General features: G+C 46.0%; 1 protein-coding gene across 4 annotated transcripts in view; it reads left to right on the top strand.

Moving 5' to 3' along the window:
- Positions 1-13,454, top strand: part of FBXO9 (F-box protein 9) — a 407,092-nt gene extending 393,638 nt beyond the window's left edge. For all 4 annotated transcript variants that reach the window (XM_078647941.1, XM_078647942.1, XM_078647943.1 and 1 more), the window contains one exon: positions 11,918-13,454. In XM_078647941.1, coding sequence (XP_078504067.1) covers positions 11,918-12,026 — 109 coding nt within the window. In that variant the 3' untranslated portion in view covers positions 12,027-13,454. The remainder of the gene's footprint in view (positions 1-11,917) is intronic.
- Positions 13,455-23,535: the final 10,081 nt, after the last annotated feature.

Genomic DNA, 23,535 nt, shown 5'->3' on the forward strand with positions numbered 1-23,535 from the left:
CAAGACCGACGGGGGTCGGCGCCCAGTCATCAACCTCAAGGAGTTCAACGGGTGGTTAGTTTACTGCCATTTCAAGATGGAGGGGATCCATCTGCTCCACGACATCCTTTTGCCGTTTGATTGGGTGGCGCGGTTGGTCTTGGAAGATGCCTTTCTGGTAGTCCCCATCCATCCTCCCCACCGGCGATTCCTACAGTTTTGTTGGGGGGGATCTTGTGTACGAGTTCACCATCCTTCCATTCGGTCTTTCCTCTGCCCCTTGCTGTTTCAACAAGGTGCTTCATCCGGCAGTGAAGTTTCTCCGAGCTCAAGGCATTCGTATATTTGGACGATCTTCTTCTTATGGCGCAGTGCCCTCAGACCTTATCCACTCAGCTCCAACAGACGGTGACTCTTTTGCAGAACCTAGGATTCATCATCAACAAGACCAAGTCGGTTCTCAAGCTTTCCCAACGTCTCAGGTTTTTAGTGGACTCTGTCCACGCGACTTTAAGTCTCCTGTCTCGAAAATTGGCAAAGATTGGTTTGGCGCACGAGGTGCGCCAAACAATTTCCAGGCCTTACACTTCTCTATGGCATCTGGCCCGGGTGGTGGGTCTTTTCATCGTCGATTCAGGCGATCTTTCCCGGACCCTTACATTATTAGGCTCTCCAGCGCCTCAAGGCGTACCATCTGAGGAGAAGGAGGTAGTACGACCATTCAGTGCCCCGTTCGGCAGAAGGCAAGGAAGAGATTGCATAGTGTTTGTCCCACATGGAGGCTTGGATCGGGTGAGCGATTTTCGGTTCGGTTCCAGACCTTATCATAGAGTCCGACGCCAGCAGGTCAGGCTGGGGCGCTCAGTGTGGGGATTTTTCCACTGCAGGAGTACGGTCCTTGGACGAGCCAAACCTTCATATCAACTGTCTAGAGCTTTTAGCGGGCTCTTTTGGACCAAGAACAGAGTGCAGTCCTGCGTCATCTTAAAAATGGACAACATCTCCGCGGTTCGGTACGTCAACCGACTGGGAGGCCCCTGATCCCGGGCATTAGCGAATTTGGCAAAAGATTTCTGGGCCTTCTGTCTGGACCATCATATTTCGGTCACAGCGGAGTACCTTCCGGGCCAGGACAATCAGATTGCAGACTGGCACTCGAGAAATCTTTGCGATTCCAGTCTTTGGAAGTTGGACCCTCAGATATTCGAGTGGGTAAATTCTCTATGGGGACCTTTTTCGGTGGACCTCTTTGCTCTTCCCCTGGACAATCAAGTTCCTCGGTTCTTCAGTTGGAGGCCAGACCCCATTGCTCTAGCCATGGACGCCTTCCTTCAGGAGTAGAGCGCAGAGACGGTTACGATAACGAGAGCGGCGGCCTAGATCCGCCAGCAAGAAGCGGAGATGACCTTGCTAACAACTTGTTGGAAGTCTCCAAGTTTGGTTTCCAGTTCTTCTGGAACTTTCCTGGTATTTTCAAATCCTACTCCCCCTGTGTCCTCACCTGCTTATGAATCTGGACGGGATTCCACATGATCTAGTCACACAGGGGCTGCTCCGTCTCATGGTGTGGCTACTTTCAGGCAACCATGGTCGGTGCCGGGCGTTTCGAGATCGGCTGAAGTCCTTTTGTCAAAGGCCTGGGCGGATGGTACCACAAAGCGTTACTGATCCGCCTGGACGAGATGGGTTCGTTGGTGTCTTCAAGGGAATTTGGATCCCGTGGTTGCAGGTGTTGTTCCCATCTTACATGTTTTAGCAGACTTGGTGTCAGACGGGCTGGCATATCGTTCAATAAATGCGATCAGATCTGCAATTTTGGCGGGGCATGTCCCGCTAGACGGAGGCCCAGTTGGGGAGTACCTGTTATTCTGCAAGCTTCTGGGTGGTATCCGGCTGTCTCTGCCTCCAGAGACTCGTTATTCGGTCCGGTGGGACGTCAATCGCGTATTGAATCTCTTCTTGTCTTGGCAGCCGAATAAATATCTTTCGTTGAAGGAGTTATCTTCCAAACTGCCCATGCTTCTGTGTTTAATCACCTTCAGGAGAGTTTCAGACTTCCGAGCATTGGACATCCCCGTAAGAACTTTTTCCCCTGACGGGTTAGTTTTCACGGTAGGATGACGTACTAAGTCTCATACCCGTACAGTTTCATATCTGGCTTTTCGAGACTCCCCAAAACTATGTGTGGTAGATTGCCTGAAGGCGTAGGAAGACTTGACCCAAGAAATCCTCCCTCCGGGGCCAACGACAACTCTTGATAGCACTCAGGAAACCACACAAAGCTGTTTCCTCTCCCCAATCGCTGGGTGCGTTGGGTAATGCAAGAAGCGATTATTGACACTAAACAATTTGGTGCCCATTCCACCTGGGTCGCTATGGCCTCTAAGGCGTTTACGCTGGGAGCTCGCCTAAAAGATTTAATGTGTGAAGCTGATTGGTCTTCAGGCTCTACTTTCAAAAGATTTTATTTTAAACTGGTCCTGAATGTGGCTGAATTAGTAGTAAGTAAGCTTTGAACTAGCATAATCTGTAGCCTCCGGTCCTGACATAGAATCGGAATTTGCTAAGCATCGTGAGGGTAAGTTCCAATTCTATTAAGGACACGGAGCCGAGAATTATCCCTCCCAGAGCACTGTGGTGAAAACCCACCCGTATTGTAGTAAGTAATAACTCCTTGTTTTCGTTGTGGTATTGGGAAATGTTCAATGTTCTTCTGGATATAGTACTCGTAAGACATTTGCCGCATTGTAAGTTGCATGTCGCATTGGGTTTTTTCCACACCCTTACGTTGTTTTAGGTCTTTCCAGGAAACCATGATTCAAAACAGGACCAGTGATGATTTGGCGTGACTCGCGCGTAGAAAGAGAGCCAAACATGGGACTATGTACTGAGGATAAGGGAAACAGTTGAAGGACTATATTCTTGGATTCCTCCCTGGATGTAGGGAGTTGTAGTATTTTTGTTGATGTTTTAGGATTCTTTGAATATCTTTCTGGCTGCTTGGAATTTTGTAAAAATAAAGCGAAGAGAGATAAAAGCATAATCCTCTCCTCCGTGTCCTTAATAGAATTGGAACTTACCCTCACGATGCTTGACTAATTCTGATTCAGGTTAAATTATCACATGCTACCTGAAGCATCATTGTGGAATTACAAAAACATTACCATGCAAGGAAAAACTCCTCATTGGGACAATTGGATAAATTTGAAAAAATACTCGAAGAAAAGGTTAACCACAATGAGATTTGGAAGCCTTTTAAAATCAAATTCTTAATATAATTGGCATACCGAACAGTGAAGTTGGGAACTGTTGTCAGATGTTTTATTCTTCCCAGCTTCGAAAATGCTGCAAATATCTCATGAAAGACCATACATATCTTCTGGGAACATTCATGTTAGAGTGGGAAACTAAACACAGTTGTACATTTGATCAGAAATGTCATTTATTTTAGTCAACTGAAAAAAATTATGCGCTACTCCTCAGACTCCACCAGTATTGCAAAACTTTGTTTAAGCAGAAATGAGACTCCAATCAAAATGCAGAAACGCACATTAAATGATAACTGCTGAAGATGCCACTACCCACGAGCTGGGTTCATACCTGTTCTCATTGATATTTTCCTGATACAGGAAGAGGGAAAATAATAAGAAGAATTGCTGCTGTGTCAACTATAATGTTCGAGGCATGTGGGCTGCTGAATTCATATCTTAGCATAGATCGCCGCCTAGTGTTGGGTCCGGATGTTTGCACTTTGTTGTCTTGGAAGAGTCTTCGAAGTATCACAAGATAGGTGACTCCTCCCCTGGACTACAGTGCGCATGGACATCTTCATCTTCAGATTGTTTTTTTCCGCCATTGGGTTCGGATGCACTTCGACAGCTCCAACTTCGGGACCGAAGTTTTCCAACTTTCTAAGGCCAAAACCTTCTACATTTGACGGTATTGTTTCCGCTCTGTATCCCTCGACTCGACAACACTTCCACTTCTATCCGGTCGTCGACGCGGGTCGTTGGCCCTTTTCGGCGCCACGTGGACCTCCTGCTGATGGAAAGGACCCTGTTTAAAAAATGCCCAGAGTGTGGATCCAAATTTCCACACAGTGACAAGCATAGAGTATGCAACAGGTGCCTCTCTCCGGAGTACAACGAAGAACACTGTCCAGCTTGTACTCTGTTCCGGTCAAAGAAAACTATCCGGAACCGAAGAGCTGCTCGACAAGAGATGCAGCGGCAGGCACCAGAACCGGAAAACATTTTCGACGACAAACATGAACTCCCAGAGGCGGAGGGCTCAGAAGATCTGGAAATTGTCACCGTAGAGGACCAGTCGGACTCCGATGACCTGTTCACACCGGGGCAAACCGTGAGTACCAAAGCCCCTACCCTGCCTCCACCCCCACAACAAGGCTCCGGTCAAAGCATCGCCTAAAAGCCTTAGCCGCGACCGAAATACTGCTTCAGAAGCCCCGCCTTCCGGCTCGGCTCCAAAGACCACACCCAAGCCTTCCGTTACCCCGGGAACGAGCAAAACAGTTCCCAAAGTGGCCTCCGCATCGAGCAAAAACGCTCAACCCTAAAAAGGCCGTTGACCCAAAAACGCCAGTCGATCCGAAGAAGGCCGTCTACCGTAAAAAGGTCGCAGATCCGAAGAAGACCGTCGATCCCAAGAAGGTCGTCGTTCCAGAAAAGGGCGTCGACCCCTAGAAGACTGCCGTCGATCCGAAGACTGCCGTCGATCCGAAGACTGCCGTCGAGCCGAAGACTGCCGTCGAGCCGAAGACTGCCGTCGAGCCGAAGACTGCCGTCGAGCCGAAGACTGCCGTCGAGCCGAAGACTGCCGTCGAGCCGAAGAAGGCTGCCCATCATACAAAAGACGTCCAGCCTAAAGAGACACTCGACCTGAACAGATCCGTCCACCCGACAAAAGCTCCACACCCAAGGGTCCTCGAGTCCGAAACTCACCCGAAAACAAAGAATAAAGACAAGCAGGCGTCCGACCCAAAATCCTCGGTGCTGAAGCCACGGAGAGTAGAGGAAGAGCTTTTTCATCCAGATCCAGTGTACCCAGAACAACAAAGACTGTATATAGACCATGAAACAGGACATATATCAGTCTTCAATAAAAACAAAAGAAGACTGGACACTGAAGCCCCTTCTCCTGTTCCTCCTAAGAAAAAGGACTTTGGCACATTCCCTTCAAGACTTTTCACACCTCCTCCTTTCACTAACATGCCTTATGTTCCGTATTCTCCTCTGCCTGTAGATTATGATGAGGAAGAAGATGTGGGTGAAGATCCTTAGGATGATTTTATACAACCTGACGATCAAGACAACCAGGATGACACATGGAGTGACCATAATAATCCTTATTACAAAGATTATACACAACCCATACCCGATCCCTCTCCATACCCCACAAAGCCATCTCCTACTGACGACACTGTTGCTTTTAACCAACTAGTGGACAGAGCAGTTCAGTATCATGGCGTACACATGCACACTGACCCTATAGAGGAGGATTTTCTATTTAACACCTTCCCAACATCAGAGAAGAGTGTATGTGTACTCCCTAAGCTAAAAGGAGTACTAAAGCACGCACCAGACATCTTTAAAGACCCAGCCAGGGCACGTGTCCTCAATCCAAGAATTGAGAAAAAATATAAACCGGCCCCTACAGACCCCTCTTATATCACGTCTCAGCTACCACTAGACTCCCTAGTTGTATCTAATGCTAGGAAAAGAGCTAATTCACAAACAGGTGATGCTCCCCTCCTGACAAAGAGTAAAACCATTTTAGAAGCATCAGGGAAAAAGAGTGGCCTCTCAGGCAGCAAGCACCTGGAGAATTGCCAATACCCAAGTTCTCCTAGCACGCTATTACGGAGCACACTATGACCAACTGGAGGGATTATTACAACACCTACCAGAAACCTATAAAGCAAAAGCAAACGACCTAATACAGGAAGGGAAATTCATCACTAACGCATCCATAAATTGCGCCCTTGATGTAGCTGATACAGCCGCTAGGTCTGTCAACACTAGTGTATTGCTACGCCGGCATGCCTGGCTCCGCATTTCAAGATTTAAAAATGAAGTACAATCTACCATACTCAATCAACCTATTAATCAGGATTTCTTATTTGGCCCTGCGGTTGATAACATCTTAGAAAAGATGAAAAAAGATACAGACACCACTAAGTCCATGGGTGCACTTCAATTTCAACAGTCCAGGAGCTCTTTTCGTCGCTCCTCCTTTCGAGGCTCAGGCAGAGGCAACACATCCCAAACTTCTTCATCATTCAAGAGCACTACACAACCTTTAACACCAAGTTGGAGTTACAACAGTTCTTTAGGAAAATCCCCCTAAAGTACTTCTTTGCAAATAAAGAAGAATATATCAGGAAACCAGCAGCCACTAATTTTCGCCCCACCTCTACATTCACTCCAGCGAATCATTTAATGAAAAAAATGTAATGGCAGAGGTAATGAACATACTGAATGACTCCAAGTACATTAAACATAACATCTCCAGAGATGAAAAGACTAGCCCTCCACGCCCTATAGGCTAACAAATCAATTGTGATAAAAACGGCAGAAAAAGGGGGAGCAGTTGTAGTCCAGAGCACAGAAGACTACATAACCGAGATCGTGCAACAACTCAACTGTGAGAACAGTTACACTCGAATACCAGGAGATCTCACCAATGAAATTGCAAAATTAATAAAAGGCCTTACAAAACGTGGTTTGGAAGAAGGGTTCCTTTCAGAACCTTTAATAGAGGCTCCAATAGAGGAGGTTATTGAGGGAACAATAACAAAGGCAGAGGACGTGGTAATAACACCCGAGCCTCCATCTCCACCAAACAGTGACTTTCTCACACTCCCTCCAGACCACTTAACACCAGTCCGAGGCAGAATAACACAATTCCTACCAGTCTGGAAAGCTATCACTCCAGACAGGTGGGTGAGACAAATTATCCAGTATGGTTACTGCCTGAAACTCACTTCTACTCCACCCAACATACCACCCAAACACCGTCCAGTGTCCATAGAACACATCACGCTGTTACAACAGTAGGTGCTATCCATGCTAGTAAAGGGTGCCATAGAGCCAGTCCCATTACAACATCAAGGGACAGGGGTATACTCTCTATACTTCCTCATTCCCAAAAAAGACGGCTCACTCAGACCAATATTAGACCTCAGACCTTTGAACCAATACATACTCTCAGATCATTTCCATATGATCACTCTACAACAGGTACTCCCACTACTCCAGCAAGGCGACTTCCTCGCCACATTAGACCTCAAGGATGCATACTTATACATCCCCATACATCCAGCTCACAGGAGATACCTCAGGTTCACAATAGAGGATCAGCACTATCAATTCAAAGTTCTCCCCTTCGGGGTAACTACAGCACCAAGGGTTTTTACAAACTGCCTAGCAGTAGTAGCAGCACACCTCAGAAGGCAACACATCCATGTGTTCCCCTACCTCGACGATTGGTTCATAAAAGCCAACTCATACGCACAGTGGGCCTGCCATACCTCACAGACAATCCAGCTACTGCACAGTCTAGGATTTTCAATAAATTACCCAAAATCTCATCTGCAACCCTCCCACCTACAGCAATATCAGGGAGCAACAATAGACACCTCCGTAGCAAAGGCATATCCAAATCCAACCAGGATAGCCAATACAATTTCTCATTAAAAAATTTCAGCCACAACACTCCCTACCAGATTGAGTGTTCATGCAGCTTATAGGCATGATGGCCTCCTGCATATTCATCGTCCCTCATACTCTGCTTCAAATGCGCCTCTTACAGGAATGCTTAGCACACCAGTGGAACCAAGCTCAAGGACAACTAAAAGACCTAGTTTTGGTAGACAGTCACACTTACCGCTCTCTGCAGTGGTGGAACCCACAAAATCTTTCCAATGGGCGACTGTTCCAAGAGCCGGTTCCACAGGTAGTACTAACAGCGGACGCATCACTGACAGGTAGGGAAGCCCATCTCCTTCAATATATAGTCCAAGGTCTCTGGACAGTCAAACAAAAGACACTACATATAAACCACTTAGAGTTACTAGCAGTATTCCTAGCAATGAGAGCCTTTCAGAAATACTTGCGCAACAAGGCTGTGTTAATCCGGACGGACAACATGACAGCCATGTACTACATCCAAAAACAGGGGGGGGACACACTCTCTGCAACTGTCTCACCTAGCACAGAGCATATGTAAGTGGGCAATTCCACAAAACATTTATCTCCTGGCGGAACACCTCCCAGGGATAGACAACCAGATAGCAGACCTACTAAGCCGACACAATCAGCAAGTACACGAATGGGAGATTCATCCTCAAGTTCTCCAACCATTCTTCCGAAAGTGGGGACATCCAGACATAGATCTGTTTGCCACAAACGAAAACCCAAATTGCCGTCGTTCGCCGCCAGGTTCCCACACCCGTTGTCACAAGGCAATGCGATATGGATGAACTGGTCAGGCAGATTTGCGTACGCTTTTCCACCAACCCCAATGATTCCATTAGTGGCACGCAAACTAAGGCAACAGTCGCTCACAATAATCCTGGTTGCTCCCACATGGGCAAGACAGCCATGGTACACAACGCTCCTAGAACTCTCAGTGGTTCCTCACCAAAGACTGCGCCTCTCGCCACAACTGCTAACACAGAACCATGGAGAAATCAGGCACCCTGATCCCAATCGGATGAACCTAGCTATCTGGCTCCTGAGGTCTTAGAGTTCGGAGATCTTAACTTGCCTCCAGACTGTATGAACATTATCAAGGAAGCAAGGCGTCCCACTACCAGAGCATGCTACGCAGCTAAATGGAAAATATTTGTTATTTATTGTAATAATAACCAAATCAATCCATTGGATGCCTCCATCCAAAATTGAATATGTTACCTGCTACATCATCAGAGATGTAATCTAGCATACTCATCCATAAGGCTACACCTAAGATATGAGTGTCAGCAGCCCTATATGCCAAAAACAGATGCAAACTGGTAAGTAGCATTTGCCTTTTACAACAAAACCTATTCAATTTACTGATCTCAAATGCAGTAAATAATGGGCCACGTTCCAAAACTTGTGTTCTGTGCAGATGCTTCCGCGATAAAATCTGTTTTCAAGTGTTGGAAATCAAGCTGCAGACCTACTATAGACTGAACTCTGGAACTGGCAAAGCTAGTCCAAATTGAGAAACTGACTTTTAAACTGAGACATCAAACATTTTTGAAGAAATATTTCATAGTCATCGACTGATTTCCCTCCGCCTTACCAGAAGCTTTTTATTTTTGGTCAAAAAGGGAGTACATTTGTTTTATCCCCCTTCCCATGGTACTTCGACAGCCTTCTCCTTAGGGAAACTTATATTTTGCATATATGTAAGTGCTTTTTAAATTATACATGATATTTGCACCACTGTACTATGTAATCTGAAGAATAAGTGTCATTATGTAAAGCAAAAAAGTATCTGGGGCATTCCAGGGAGTTAACTGTTGCTCTGGCTCGAGAGCTGGAAAGAAATTTTAGTTGAGTGCAACTTTCTACCATACTGCTTGATCATGATGTTGAACTTGCCTCTCCTTCTGAGCCTTTGTCAGGCAGGGTTCCTCCCATCGGGTGGGGGGAGTATGGAGATTGGCTGACCAGTTTGATCCAATGTATAGGGTTAATCTACAGTTGCAAGATCAAGCGAACACAGATACCCAATTGATTGACCTATTGTTCCCCCTTATCTCAGTCAAATATTTTTGGGACGTATTGGGTACCATACTCAATTATAGAGAATCCCCACCAGTTCCATCTGGTTTGGGCTTTGTGCACATTCTTCCAGCATCAATTTGGGTTCCTCTACCAATGAACCATGTTACTACTTTCCTGGCCCCAGACGCAGAAGTAACCATCCTCCAGCTCCAACAGTCCCAGGTTTTATCCTCGTGGTGCCTTCTTCATCATTGGTGCTTTCCATCGTCTCTCAGACCCACTTAATCTGCCTTTAGAAACCGATCTGCACAAAAACCGAAATTAAGAAGAAAGAGTCAGAAACCTGTAAACCGTGATTGCAAGTCTTGTCATGGCGGACTGTATGGCTCTCGAGGGGGCCTAGCGTATCCCATGGTTAAGGTATGTATTGGAGCCGATGAGATGGCTAGGCTACGCCGATTTGTACACTAACACCAAACTTTTACAACCAACCGACATCAGGAAATTTAAGCATCAGTTTCTGGCCAGGCGGCATTAGAACAGGGAGGGTATAGAAATTGCTAAGCCCATTTTGAGAAATGACATCACGTTTAACCCAAGCCGACAGGAGACTTGTCAATAATGTTCATCACCGCTTTTTGCTAACCAGATTCAGACTGGATCTTATTCACTGATTACTAGCTTTTCCAAAAGGCTTTGTGAAGCCCAGGGATCTAAAGCCATGTCTATGTGACAACTTTTACATTCGGGACACTTTGCACTTTACTTTTTCTGTGAACTTTGTCTCTCTGCGGAAAAAATACATTCTTCTCCTTTTAAGTTCATGTCAGTGTTCAAGCAAGGCCAGCGTTATTATACCTACGGATGCTTTCCTCGCCCATTGTTTGCTTTGGGGTTTCTAGTTTCTTCTCGTGTGCCACAAGAACTAACAGAAAGACGCTTTCTGTCTAGCTTAATTTGCAGTTTATTTGATGAACTCTATAAGCACTTTATCTGATGAATTTTACAAGCTGAACTGTCATTGTATTTGTTTTTAATAACAAGCCATATTTATTTAATTTTTTTGTAAATATGGTCTTAGGAAATTTATACTGGCAAATTGTACTTGTTATGTATTTATGGTCCTTTTAACCCCTTGGCCGCGGCGGAATTACCGCCGCGGCGCTAGGGGTGGAGGGGGCCCGTGCGGCGCCACCATGCTCGTGACGGAACCACTCCGTCACAAGCCGTGGTGGCGCTGTGCTTGTGACGGAATGGTTCCGTCACGGCCCCGCCCGCGTAATGGAACGTCCAGCGCAGGCGCGGAATACGCACCACGCAGGTGCGGCGGCCGGGCCGTGACGGAAGCATTCCGTCACAGCACAGCCCCACCGAGGCTCGTGACAGAATGGTTCCGTCACGAGCACGTAAGGGGTTAAAGTCTTGTTTTAATAACTGCCTTTGGTATATTTATTTTTATCTTTGGGCTTTTATGGCTTTTATTAGCCGAATAAAGAATCTTTGACTGACTGATTGTCTGGCTATTGCTGAAACATTACCCTACGTTAATTCTAATATTAGGAAACTATATATACATTGGTTAGAACTATCTTGTGACAAAATTCATTTGATTTCACTCTTGTTACCACTGTAAAGAGTCATTGCCATGCAGATCTCCGGCATACATAGTTAACCGAACTAAGGTTGCACAAATAAAAGAAAGTAAAGTGTATATGTAGAGGAGTAAACTTATCATGAACAAATTTGATGTTTTTGAAAGGTTGAACAGGAGGTTGTTGGGCAGATTTTATTCTTCATCCTAGACTTTTATTGATTCACAGGCTTTTTTTCTCAAATCACGCTATCACTCTCCAGGTACATCCACATAAATTAGCAAAAACGGTAATTTTAATGATCTTTGTAATTTAATTTCCTATTATTATATTCTTTGTTAGCTTAGGATGTACACATTCTTTGTAAATGTTTGTGATTTTCATTTAAAGGATGTTTATTTTTTTTATGTTGGCACAATGAGATGTATTTTCTTATCTAGTCAAAATGTTATCAAATTGAAGTGAAATATTTGAAATGCTGACAGTTAAATCTAATATCTATGAAACATTCTTACATGTTTTGTGACAAGTGATGTTATAGTTTTGTTTTGTTATTGCTGCAACTATCCACACCAATGTTAATTAATTGACAGTACACTCTCATTTCAGGTCCACTGGCGAGACCGCAGTCACTGCCTTTGAAATTGACAAGACCTACTCCCCTTTGTATTTTGCCCGTGTGAAGAGCTTCACTGCGTTTTCAGAAAGGCCTCTTTAGGAATATCACGCCTTTCTCGCATTTTCGTGTAACTTTTGCATGAATGATTAGAAACACATAAAGAGCACTTCATTTATACATGTGTATACAATATAAATGCAACTGTTTTAAAACGATAGGGGGTGTTTTTGAAATCTTAGTCCGAGTAAAATGTTCCATCTGATTTACAAAAATATATATTCTTTTATTAGTTTGAAATCAAGTTTTTGAATTCTTTTATATATGTTTATGGTGTGGAAAACTTTGATAAAGAACATTTGTGCTTTTTAATTAATTCATATTCATGCAGATTAGCAAAGAATTATCAGTGGAATGCGCGCCGCTGGCACAACACCTCAACAGTCTTAAGAGATTGTCAGGCACACTGGAAAAATGTATAGATCTTATTTAAAATTGCTTTATTTTGATTGTAAGCTGCTGTTTTCTGTAATTGTTTTTTTTATACACGGTCATGTTTAGTCAAGACGCAGCCCAAAACGTGCCTGCGTGTTTACCATCACCGGTGTATGACACTCTTTTATTAAACAACAAAAAAGTCTGTGGTGATGTTACGTCCCTCGTCAATGCTGGCATGTTTAGAAAGTGGGCTGTCGCCTTGCATGCACACATCTACGATGATAAGAAGGTGCCATATAAGATATTAATTTGGCAATGAAATACAATAAAATGTGTTGGTCAAACGCCATTTTGACTAATGGGCGTTCATATATGCAACATATATAGTTTAAAGTATTAGATAGATACCACTCTTCTGATATGGTAGTATCGACCTGTGACAGTGACGCTGTCGGAGAACACTGGAGGACCAACGTAATGCATTCATATCTGATGACCTGCTGCAGTCGTCAATGATGATTAGTACCTTCGCTATTCTGGAAAAAAGGAGCAAAACTACCCAACTTTTTGTTAACATCAGAAGGTCCATGACTCTTGATTTTTGACTCCTTGATTAATGCAACATGACCTATTGAACGCCTAAACAGAAGACGTGAAAAGAAAATATTTTATCAGGAGTGTCTAACGTCGGCCCAGAAGAGCCAAATGTTCAGGATATCCAAATGTGGCAAACTTTAACATAGTGAAAGGGAAATCCTTTACTTAACCAGTGTTTATTCTTAAGCCTTGATATTGGTCCTCCTAGACCTGGTTTGGATGCTCCTTCATTAAAATCATTCGGTATTTCCTAATTGACAAAAGGTAAATCAGGTGGCTTTTCCGAGCTCATTTCTCAAAAGCTACCTATGTCAATATGTATGTTTTCTCCTTACACTAGAACTGAAGTACTAGTGGAAAAACTTTAGTGCCCTTCTGATGTGTCCTTGCTGTTTAATTTTTTTTAGAATAAAAATACAAAAGCTTCTCCGTGTTGGTTAAAGTAAAATGTGGTTCAGATAATCAAAGCTGAAATAAATGTTTTCTTTAAGAATCTTTTTGTTTCATGTAAACTACCTTTACTGCACCTTCTACCTTGGTAACATTTAATAGTGTTTTTAATGTCCGAAGATTTTGAAATGCCTTCACTCATTGATATTTCACAATGTTATGATTGGGGCTCCCGGTTTTATGGGGTTTTTTTCTAAACATTTCCGTCTGTATTTATCCATATCTATTTTTTACCCATTTTATCTGGATTTATCCATATTTATTTTGTGTTTTGCGTATATAGTTGCAAAACTGTACATTTCCATATTTATTTAAATGATAGACACGCACTCATACTTTGATGTCTGACGTGTTTTAGCTTTTTAAGCCAAATATTACATAACAATACATCCAGTGGCCAATAGTAGCATTATACCATAAATGTATGTTGACACATGCAGTTATTTAAAGAAATGTCATTCTGTTTTTCAATTTCCCATGCTGGATATCTGCTCAGCTGTTGGGCTATAATTCATGAAAGACAGCACGAAGAGTCACTTAAATGAAGCACATTTTCTGTATTTATTAACTTTTATAAATAAATGCAGACAGAAAACACATTGTTTTCTGTCTGTATTTATGTGTAAAAATCCGTAAAAACGGACAACAGGGAGCCTTAGTTATGATACATGATGCCTTCAGTTGCAAAAATTATAAAATGAAGACTTCTAGACAGTAAAATGCAACTATGCAACATCCCCGCCTTCTCCATAAAGTGGTTAACAATTTCCCTTCTGTTTACCAGTTGGCTGATAGTCTTGTAACAGGGACTTGACATGGGGCGTGGCTTGGACGCATGGCAGGCTAGACATGAACTAGTGCAGCTCTTGCCCCGAGTAACAAAATCCTCCCTATATCCTGGCGGGACAGCACCCATTCCCGCACAAAAGGAGGTCCGACCCCCCCCCGGTCCCATGCCTCTGGGCCAAGTGCGAGTCGGCTGGCTGGCAGACCCAAAAACCGGTCTCATTTCCTTGGGGTGGCGGCGACCGCACCTTCAGCAAAATGGCAGCGCAGACGGAGTCAGCCTGATTGTCTGCCTCTGGACGCCGGTGCCGGGCCAGCCCTGCATAAAGATCTGTGTCGGGGGGCCTCTGGGGGCTCAGAGATCCTGCTGCATCGAGGAAGGCCTGCGGGGGTCGCGAACTGGGAGGTGAGGTCCCGCTGACGCCTGCTAGTTGCTGCTTGGGGAGGTGCCCGGGGGCAGATCCAACGTGACCTCGGGGCATCGGAGGGCCGACTTTGGCCCATTTTGGCAGAGCCCCTCCCGGAGGCGTCGGTGGCAGTAGTGATGCAACCCACAGAGCGGACCACCATACGACCTGAAAACCCACGGGGGACACCCTCAGGGAGACACTGGGGCCTTGCACCTCGAGACTGGCGGAGACAGGGCCTTGTTGAGGCTACTGGCGCAGTGGGGCCGGCGGAGGCCACAGACCCAGAGTGAGGGGCCCAGCGGGGTCTGTCAGTAAGTGGAGTGAACCGGGACAACCTGTGGGCCTGGTGCTGCGGACGGCGCCCGAGGGCACGCTGCTGCGGAAGTGGGATCTGGGAGGGCTGGTCCTAGCCTGTTCTGGCAGTGCACTCGCTCTGTGGAGGGCAGTGGACGGCCTCAGAAGCGACACGTGGACAGGCCGCTGGCTGCAGGGGGATCAGACCTCTGCGTATGGATGAGCTACTGAGGGGTGATGAATCCTATGCTCCTGAGACGGCATGTGCTGGGGGAGGCTGCCCTGGTGAGGGGCTCGCCCTAGATGCAAGATAAGAAGACGCGAGGGGCCACAGCTGGACCCCTGCTTGGCGGCAGCTCTTGAAGATGGCCCTGGGTGGCCTTGGGGCCTGACGTTGAGGACTTGGTGGAATACTTCTACGGGCGACGCCCGACCGATCGGCGGGCTGGGAGTAATAGGTGGCTCACACACAAACCTTTCGGGGCCCGGACTGATCGGAAACAGATTTCTGTGCCTGGTATAGCGGAGTGGAACGCCCTAGTGACAACCTTTGGCGGGCCCACACTGGAGATGGGCAGACCCCCTTCGAGGAGCACAAGCCAACAAAATCATGCAGTATACGGTACCGGGGCAGACCTCGTTGGACGCTCCAGACCGAATTCTGAGCAGGGACCGCCGCAAGGATCAGCGGCCCAAGATAAGGCTGGCATCCTGGAGGCCATAAGAGACTCATAAGCGGCACTGGAATCAAAGATGGATGGCATGGCCATGGACATCAACCACCTGCTTCTGGACCTACGGAAGGTGGCGGATCGTGTCACTAACACAGAGGGGGACCTGACCTCCTTGCGGACGAAGGTCCAACATTTACAGGCGACGGTGTCCGCACTAAAGAAGCATACATCTCGCCTCGAGGACAGGGCAAAAGACGCTGAGGGATGCTCCAGGAGGAACAACCCCTGCTTTTTGGGCTTTCCGGAGAAGGCGATGGGACCGGCGGCGGACCTATTTCTGGAAGAATGGATCGGTTCCGCCCTCCCGGGTCTTCGACTATACAAGATGTTTGCAGTGGAGCGTGCCCACCGCTCCCTTGCCCCCCCCCCCCCCCCGAAACCAGGAGCGCCGCCTAGGACTCTGATCGCTCGCTTGTTTAATTTTAGGGACCGGGACATGATCCTGCAGTTCATCCGCAAGAATGGTCCCCCCAGGTTCGAAAACCATGAAATCCACATTTACCCGGATTACACCTAAAAAGTGCAAGACCTGCGGAACGACTTTCTGAGGGTCAAGCGGAGGTTGCGAGATCTTGTTATGAAATGCAGCCTAATGTTTCCTGCCCGGCTCAGAGTACAATACAGGGACACGGTCCACTTTTTCAGTACTCCACAAGAGGCCACGGAATGGATGGATTCCTTGGGCCTGCAGGGCAGGATAGTCAGCATGGATGGCAAGAGTAGAGGAGACGAAGCGGTCAACAACGGAATCAGCACTGCCACACTGGAGGACGGTGCTCCGAGTCGCTGGAGGACCGAATGGAGGTCGCATCCTGGTGGGGCCAGATGGCACCCAGAGGGAGGAGTTGGGGGGCATACTGACCCAAAATCAGTTCTCCCCACTGTGCCTCGTCCAAGAAACTCAATCGGAACCGGAAGGCACTGTCGACCCGATTGCGGGCAGTTTCTGAGCCACCTAACTGTGAGTAAGAAGTCTCCTAAGTGTGGGACTGGTGGTCGACGGGACTACATAAGACACTGTGAGTAAGGACCACGTCGAGGGGGTGGCCTGATGCTGCTTTGAAACTTCGGAGGGGGACCCTTCTTTACAGAAACCATGGGGAGGACCTAGCTGGGGGGGTGGGACAATGTTCCGCCACTCTGCAGTCTAGACACTCCGACTGTAGTGTGCTGTGTTGGCCTGACCTGGCTAGGCCATTGGTTGGGCGGGGCTGCACCGCGCCAGGCAGTTTGGTTGTACAACAAGGACTGGGTAGAGTATATGACTGATTGATATTGTTGCTTTTACTGTTGCGGGGGTAGGGGGTTCGGGTGAGGATGGCGGCTATGGTGCAGAGTCCTGCGTCCTCAGACCACGGTTTGGCTGTGAGAAGGAGGTTCTACTGCCTGGGGAGGGGGGGGGGGGGGGTGGAATGTTCACACTGTTTTGTATTATTGTTCTTTGCTAGGGATGTTTATATACCGGGTCACCAGAGGTCATGAGAGCTCTCGGAGGGGGGAGGGGGTGGCAGTGGGGGGCCCACAACACTATGCCTTACAGTTTGTCCACGTCTGGGCCATGGGCACCCAATAATTGCTACTCATGGCGGGCGATCAGCAGACCTATAAACTTATAACATGGAATGTTAGGGGGGCTCAATAATAGAATTAAACAGATTAGGATAGCTACATATCTTAGGTGGTACAAGATAATCCTGGCCTTTTTACAAGAGACACATCTCTGGGGAGATTGCTTGAAATATGTCCAAAGGCGGTGGAGGAGCCAGTTTTTTGCAACCTCCTACTCTGGGTTTGCCAGGGGGGCACTCCTATGGGTAGCGCCTGGGGTCCCCTTTGAAGTTTTGAAAAGCAGTCCAGACCCAGAGGGGCGCTATGTGGCAGTAGAGGGGACATTAGATGAGAGGCACATGTGTTTAGTGAATGTTTATGCCCCAAACACCGACGATGGGGAATTTTTGGGTACGGTCCTTGGGAAACTAGATTTGGCGCCTGATGAGGAAGTGGAAGGCGGGAGGCTGTCTTATGCTATCGGACCTATACCCTGAACAGCGGTTTATAACATACCAGGAAGCAGTGGACTCTTGAGTTGAGAACGAGGCAATTTTTGCAATACGCCAAAATAGCGGCAACGGCACGGCAGCTATGGCATACATTTCCGGAAGCCCCGGAACCTACACGTACCCTGGTCACGATGATTTCCATGGCGAGAGGGTGGAAACTTGTCACACACTTGTATAGGGCTTCAAGGGAGGACAGAAAAGGTACACTTCTCAGAGTGGAGGGTAAATGGCAGGAGGTGAGCCCGCCGGAGATTACAGCACGGGAGTGGGAGAAAATTCATGAGGGAGTACGCAAGGTGGCGGTCTCCAATAGATTCAAACAGATACAATACAATATGTTTCACATGACATACCTGTCCCCCAAGCGCCTACACATTGATAGTTCGAGAGACCCGAGGTGCCCCAGATGCCACTATGAACGGGCAGATTTCCCACACATAGTTTGGTCATGTCCGACGATCCAGGTATTTTGGACAGCAATCCTAGAGGACCTGCATAGAATTACGGGATGGAGGGTTGCCATGGAGGTGCGTACTTGTATCCTGGGACTGATTCCTGAGACCCTAAACGCAAAATCAGTAGGAAGTTCCTGGTATTAGGGCTGGTGACGGTTAGGCGACGAATAGCAATTCACTGGTTGGCACCACATGGGCCGCAAATAGCGAGATGGAAGATGGACTTGAAGGAATGGGTATTGACGAGATGGAAGACGGACTTGAAGGAATGGGTATTGGTGGATGAGGGGCACATACGTAGTACTTTAAGGGATGCCAAACTCCTGGAGGTATTGCAGGCATGGGGGTTAATGGTCCAGGAGATAGGAGGAAGCTTCCCTAGGTCTACACAGACCGTGGCGACAGGGAATGGACATGAGGGAATGGAATCCCCCAGACGAGAGGAGAGATGAGAAAATACCCCTGATTGAACAGTTGTTAGCTAGACCTTTAGGTGGGTGGGCCCGGTGAGGGGGGAGGTTAGAGGGGGGGGGGCGTTGTTTACAAGTTAAAATGATTAATAATGACAATGTTCTTGCTGATTGTTGGTTTGGTAACTACTTCAGTGGAAACCCACACTGGTCTTATAGCCTCTGATCGGGGATTGTACTGCCTATTGTTCCTAGTGGTCCATAAGCTGTAACTATTGTCATTTGTGAAGTATACCAGAAAAACTGCAATAAAGAAAGTTAATTAAAAAAATATATAAAACAGGGTCTTAACATTCCTGAGGGGACTTAGAGTTGCTTCATTTTTTCACTCTTCTCATTCTAGGAGGTACAGTAGGTTCAGAAAAAGGGCAGTGTTTATATCATCCATCCAGGAGAGGTTCAGCATATAACTTTGCTGCCACGAAAAGGCTATTTCTATAACGAAATAGCAGTCTGTTCAGCTATCAACCAGAGTACTGCAAGACAAAAGGTTTTGTGCCTTCCTCCCCTGATTAGATTTCCCTTGTCTCTCAAACCTGTTTAGAAAGCCTGTACCATCACAAACACAAACCGGGTTCTCACTGACCCTCTGTGGGCTAAGACATTTAGACAGATTAATATGAAGACTGCTTAAGACCAGACCGAAACCTTTGCAGGGTTGTTTAATTGGGACCCCGCAATGAAGTTTGAGAAGTCAAGAAATACCACAATAATATATTTACAATTCTTTATCACAAAGTAACCGTAGAATAAAGGAAAAGACACCCAATTCTGGAAATAATTGGAAAGGCATTAGACAGGAGATTATTAGGAATGTGAACAAAAAGAATATTCACACCTTACGAAGAGGCTACTAGATGTCCACTTTATATTCTGTGCCAATCCCCAATACATTTTCTTAGTCTAGCTGGGAACAGTGCAGTCTGTATGTTTCAAACTTCTGAGGCGGATATTTGTCAGTCCATCATAGCGTTCACTGGTATCAGAGGTGCTATCTCTGAGGTTCTAGATGTACCTAAATGTACCTAGCATGTATGTAGGTGTATGGCCAAGAATACCCCTAGGAAAGAGCCAGTCCCATTACCTGATGTGTGAGAACGAAGGACCTCTTCTTGCTCTCGAGTTGGACAGCCCACGAGGGATGTCAGACCACTGTGCGCTGGAGTGTCTGCGTGCATGGACCTCAAGGTCTTGTGTCAGCATGGAAGCTTCTGCTCTGGTTTGCCCCGCGAAGAGGTGATGTTTATATGCCTACCTCCGATTCTACCTAGATGTGTCTTGGTACTGTGGGCATGTCGGCCAAGGATGACGATAGTGACGACTCTTATACAGAGTTATTCTGCACAAGATGGTAATCCTGCTGTGATACTGAGAATTCTTCATGCATAATAAATGAGGCCTTTTTCCAGAGAAAATCACACATTTATTCAGCACCTAACTGGGTAAAAGGTCAGTGCCAGAACCGTTCTGTAGAGCAAGGTAGGACAAATGTAGGTAAAAGGTCGTGCAACTACCTAGGCCTATATTGGGGTATATTTGGGTTTGTAACAGGAGAGATTAGGCTCGGTACAGGGGAATACACCTCAAGTCGTGTAAAGAAAGACATTGAATATAAGCATTTTGAAACCCCGCGAGTTTGGGGACACGGGAGATTATGAGGGAGGGAATTGCGCTGGAATAGCACTATAGGGTACCAGGTACCTAATGGATTTTAAGCACCTTGCTGATTTGTCAGGGACATTGAAATTTCTGATTTTAGGTTAATGTGAATAGTATGAAAAACAATGTGTTATAAAAGAAAATCCCATCTGTCTTTCTTTGTAAAACTGCATCCACATTTCCATAACAAGTTCCACTTCAAATGAAAAACTTATGAGGATGTCATGGGGAAAGTCAGTAAGTGTGCATAGGGACTTTAGATTGACATCTCCAAGACTGGGACTAGTGCAGGTATCCGCCCAATTTCTCAGTCATCCATGGGTGGAGCTGCACGTGGGATTAGCCCTAGCAAAGGTTGCACCATGGTAGAGTACATTGATGTGAGTCAGTCTGCCCCTGTTACCCCTATTGCCACTCCCTCTGTGCAGGAATTCCATGGCCGCCCCAACCATGAAAGATAAAAAAAAAACAGCACGCCCCTTATGGTGACCAGGGATAGTACTCAAGGGGATCCCCTCCCTGTGATAAACTTACCCCCAGCTTCCTTCCCCAATGTTGCCAACCTAACCAATGTGCCAAGCCTGGCTCCTGGTATCACTGAGTCTACCCTTGAACTAATAAACAAGGTGGTCCATTGGATTTATATCAAAGTGGGTAGTGGACGTAGCCTCCATGAGTAAATTATTTTCTGTGTGGAGAGTTTGGGGTATTGGGCCATCCCCAAGCCTACTGCAAGGTAATTGCATTATTATAATCTTTCAAAGGCCCTTAGTCGTGGGGAAAGTCCTTTGCCAAGTCAACCCTGACTTAATTCAGTTAGGTCATATAACCGTTGTACTATTAAGTTATTTGTATTAACACCTAGCTCCTAAACCTAGGAGACATGTTCAAATACAACCATATAGCTGTCCCCAATTTAAACACCAGCAGTTGCATGCAAGTAGGTATTAGACCCTCTCTGGTCTGGAGGATAATAATGGACAGCAGGAAGGGGTTCAGTGAACTTGCCATTGTCCCACATAGCATGGATCTTTTATGTCCTCGTAATATTTCCCCTTACACTGTTCCTAGTCTTATTAACATCAACCGTAATCTGGGTAGTCAGACTACATCTTGTCTATCTGGTTTCGATTGGAAGTACACAGTCCCTGCCATGCAGGTCCCCTTTGCCAGTGCTCCTTCCCTAAAACTGTACCACAATTGGGAACTTCAGCTCCCCTATATGTCCCTAGTAAATAGTACCCTTAGTACCTAGGGCATGGGAACTGAAGAGGGTCCCCTAGGCACCCCTCACCAAGGACATGCCACTGCAGCTTGTATGTCTTTGTGCAGTGAAAAACAACAAAGTTGACATGGCAAACTGCCTGTGTGCCGTGTCAACCAGCACTGCCTAAGGTATAGGTAAATCACCACCCCTCTAGCAGACCTTACAAGCCCTAAGGCAGGGTGCACTATATCACATTAAACAATGTACTAAGAGGGCACTTTAGAGGTGCCCCCTGGAAACCTACCGCTTTGGTGTGGTCTCTGACTGGCTTTAGGCAGCCTGCCACCACCAGACATGAACCCCTGGGTCGAGAGCCTCTGCGGCTAGAAACAAAGCACATCCTGGGTGGAGGTGTCACACTTCCTCCCCCAGGATGGGCACAGTGCTGAGAGGGAAGCTTCAATGGCTTGCTGCTTTTGTAATGCGATCCCAGCCTCTGCTGCTAGCAGCAGATGGCAGTCCCTGGTTCAAACCCCCACTTCGTAATAATAGTTGTGCCCCCCCTTCACCAACTCCACCCCTCTTGTGCTGGAGGCGAAGTAACACACATTTTTCAGTGCCCACTATCTTGAAGAATGTGGGACTTAACCAATCAGGGCTAGGGCTATGCCTTCCACCACAGGAGGGTGACATAATAGTGGGTGTACAAAATTAAATGAAGCCAAGTACCCCTGGTAACTTGGACTTTGTGCGCACAGCATTTGAATATATTAAATGCAGTAAAACATAGTCCTCAAATTACTAGTTCTTATACATGAATATCATTTGTTATTTATCTAAGCAATTCCAAACATTAGCCTGCTGCTAATACACACTTCACACTTTGCTGCTAAAACAAGAATCCATGAATTTCAAAAAAATAATACAAAAGGATAAGCATGAACCTAATTGACAATCAAGGTATTGATGCCCAATGCATTTTGGGATAACATTCTTTAGCGGTGGATCTAAAGAAAAAATAAATAGTTGTACAGAAATGGTATAATCACAATGCTTAGTTTAGATTAATTTGTTTATATACAGTGTAATAACATGAAACAGTGATGGCTGCGAACATTTACATTTAAACAACCTTCACAGTGAGATACGTGATTATCTCCACATAGATCCGCACAAAGTAAACCAGTTAAAAAAGAGCTGTGCGAAAGAGAGAACCAACAACCATAACCTCAGAAATATGATGAATCACCTCATGACAAATGGTGTTTTGCCATGCAGTGACTACCAATTTACCAACTCCCTGACGTGGAAAATTTAAAACCACAAAGACTCGCATAACACTGTATGTGAAAAAAATGCTTCCCCTGTTCTCCTAGTGCCAAATGCTGAAAAGATCATGCAAATTAAGTGCTTATATTCGAGTGTACAGACACATGCAGAAATTGTATACATGAATAACGTTGGCATACTTAACGTGCAACTGTCCACACGTAGGCCCCGTGTGTACAGCCAGTCTCCACAAGAAAACTAAAACTGACAAAAAGTAGAATAATAAACAGGTGCATGAGGCTCGTCTGCATGTAACAATAACACAGCCCTGTTAGAACTGGGGGTCTCTAGTTGGCAATGGTGTACACCTTTGACCAAATAGAGACCCTTGCTGCTAAGTCAGGACAAGGGGATTACACTCCTAGATAACCCCTGCTCACCCACTTAGTAGCTTGGCACGAGCAGACAAACTTATCTCAGAGGCAGTGTGTTAAGCATTTGTGAATATACACAGTAATACAGTGAAAACACTACAGATGGACACCACACTGGTTTTATAAAAATAAGTATTCTTTATATAGACTTGACACAAGACCACAATAGACAAAAATCCACAATACTGTATTTAAAGTGGACTTAAAGATGAAAAAAGTTGCTTAGTTCAAGTTGGTGATAAATGCGACACAATTCTCTACAAAGTACCTGGATGCGTCACGCAAAACAAACAAAAGGCTCGCAGAGTAGGGGATGCGTCTTGATCCTTATTGGTGCGGAGGTGATTT

The sequence above is a fragment of the Lissotriton helveticus genome, chromosome 6 (assembly GCF_964261635.1).
Source record: "Lissotriton helveticus chromosome 6, aLisHel1.1, whole genome shotgun sequence".
Classification (NCBI taxonomy): Eukaryota; Metazoa; Chordata; class Amphibia; order Caudata; family Salamandridae; genus Lissotriton; species Lissotriton helveticus.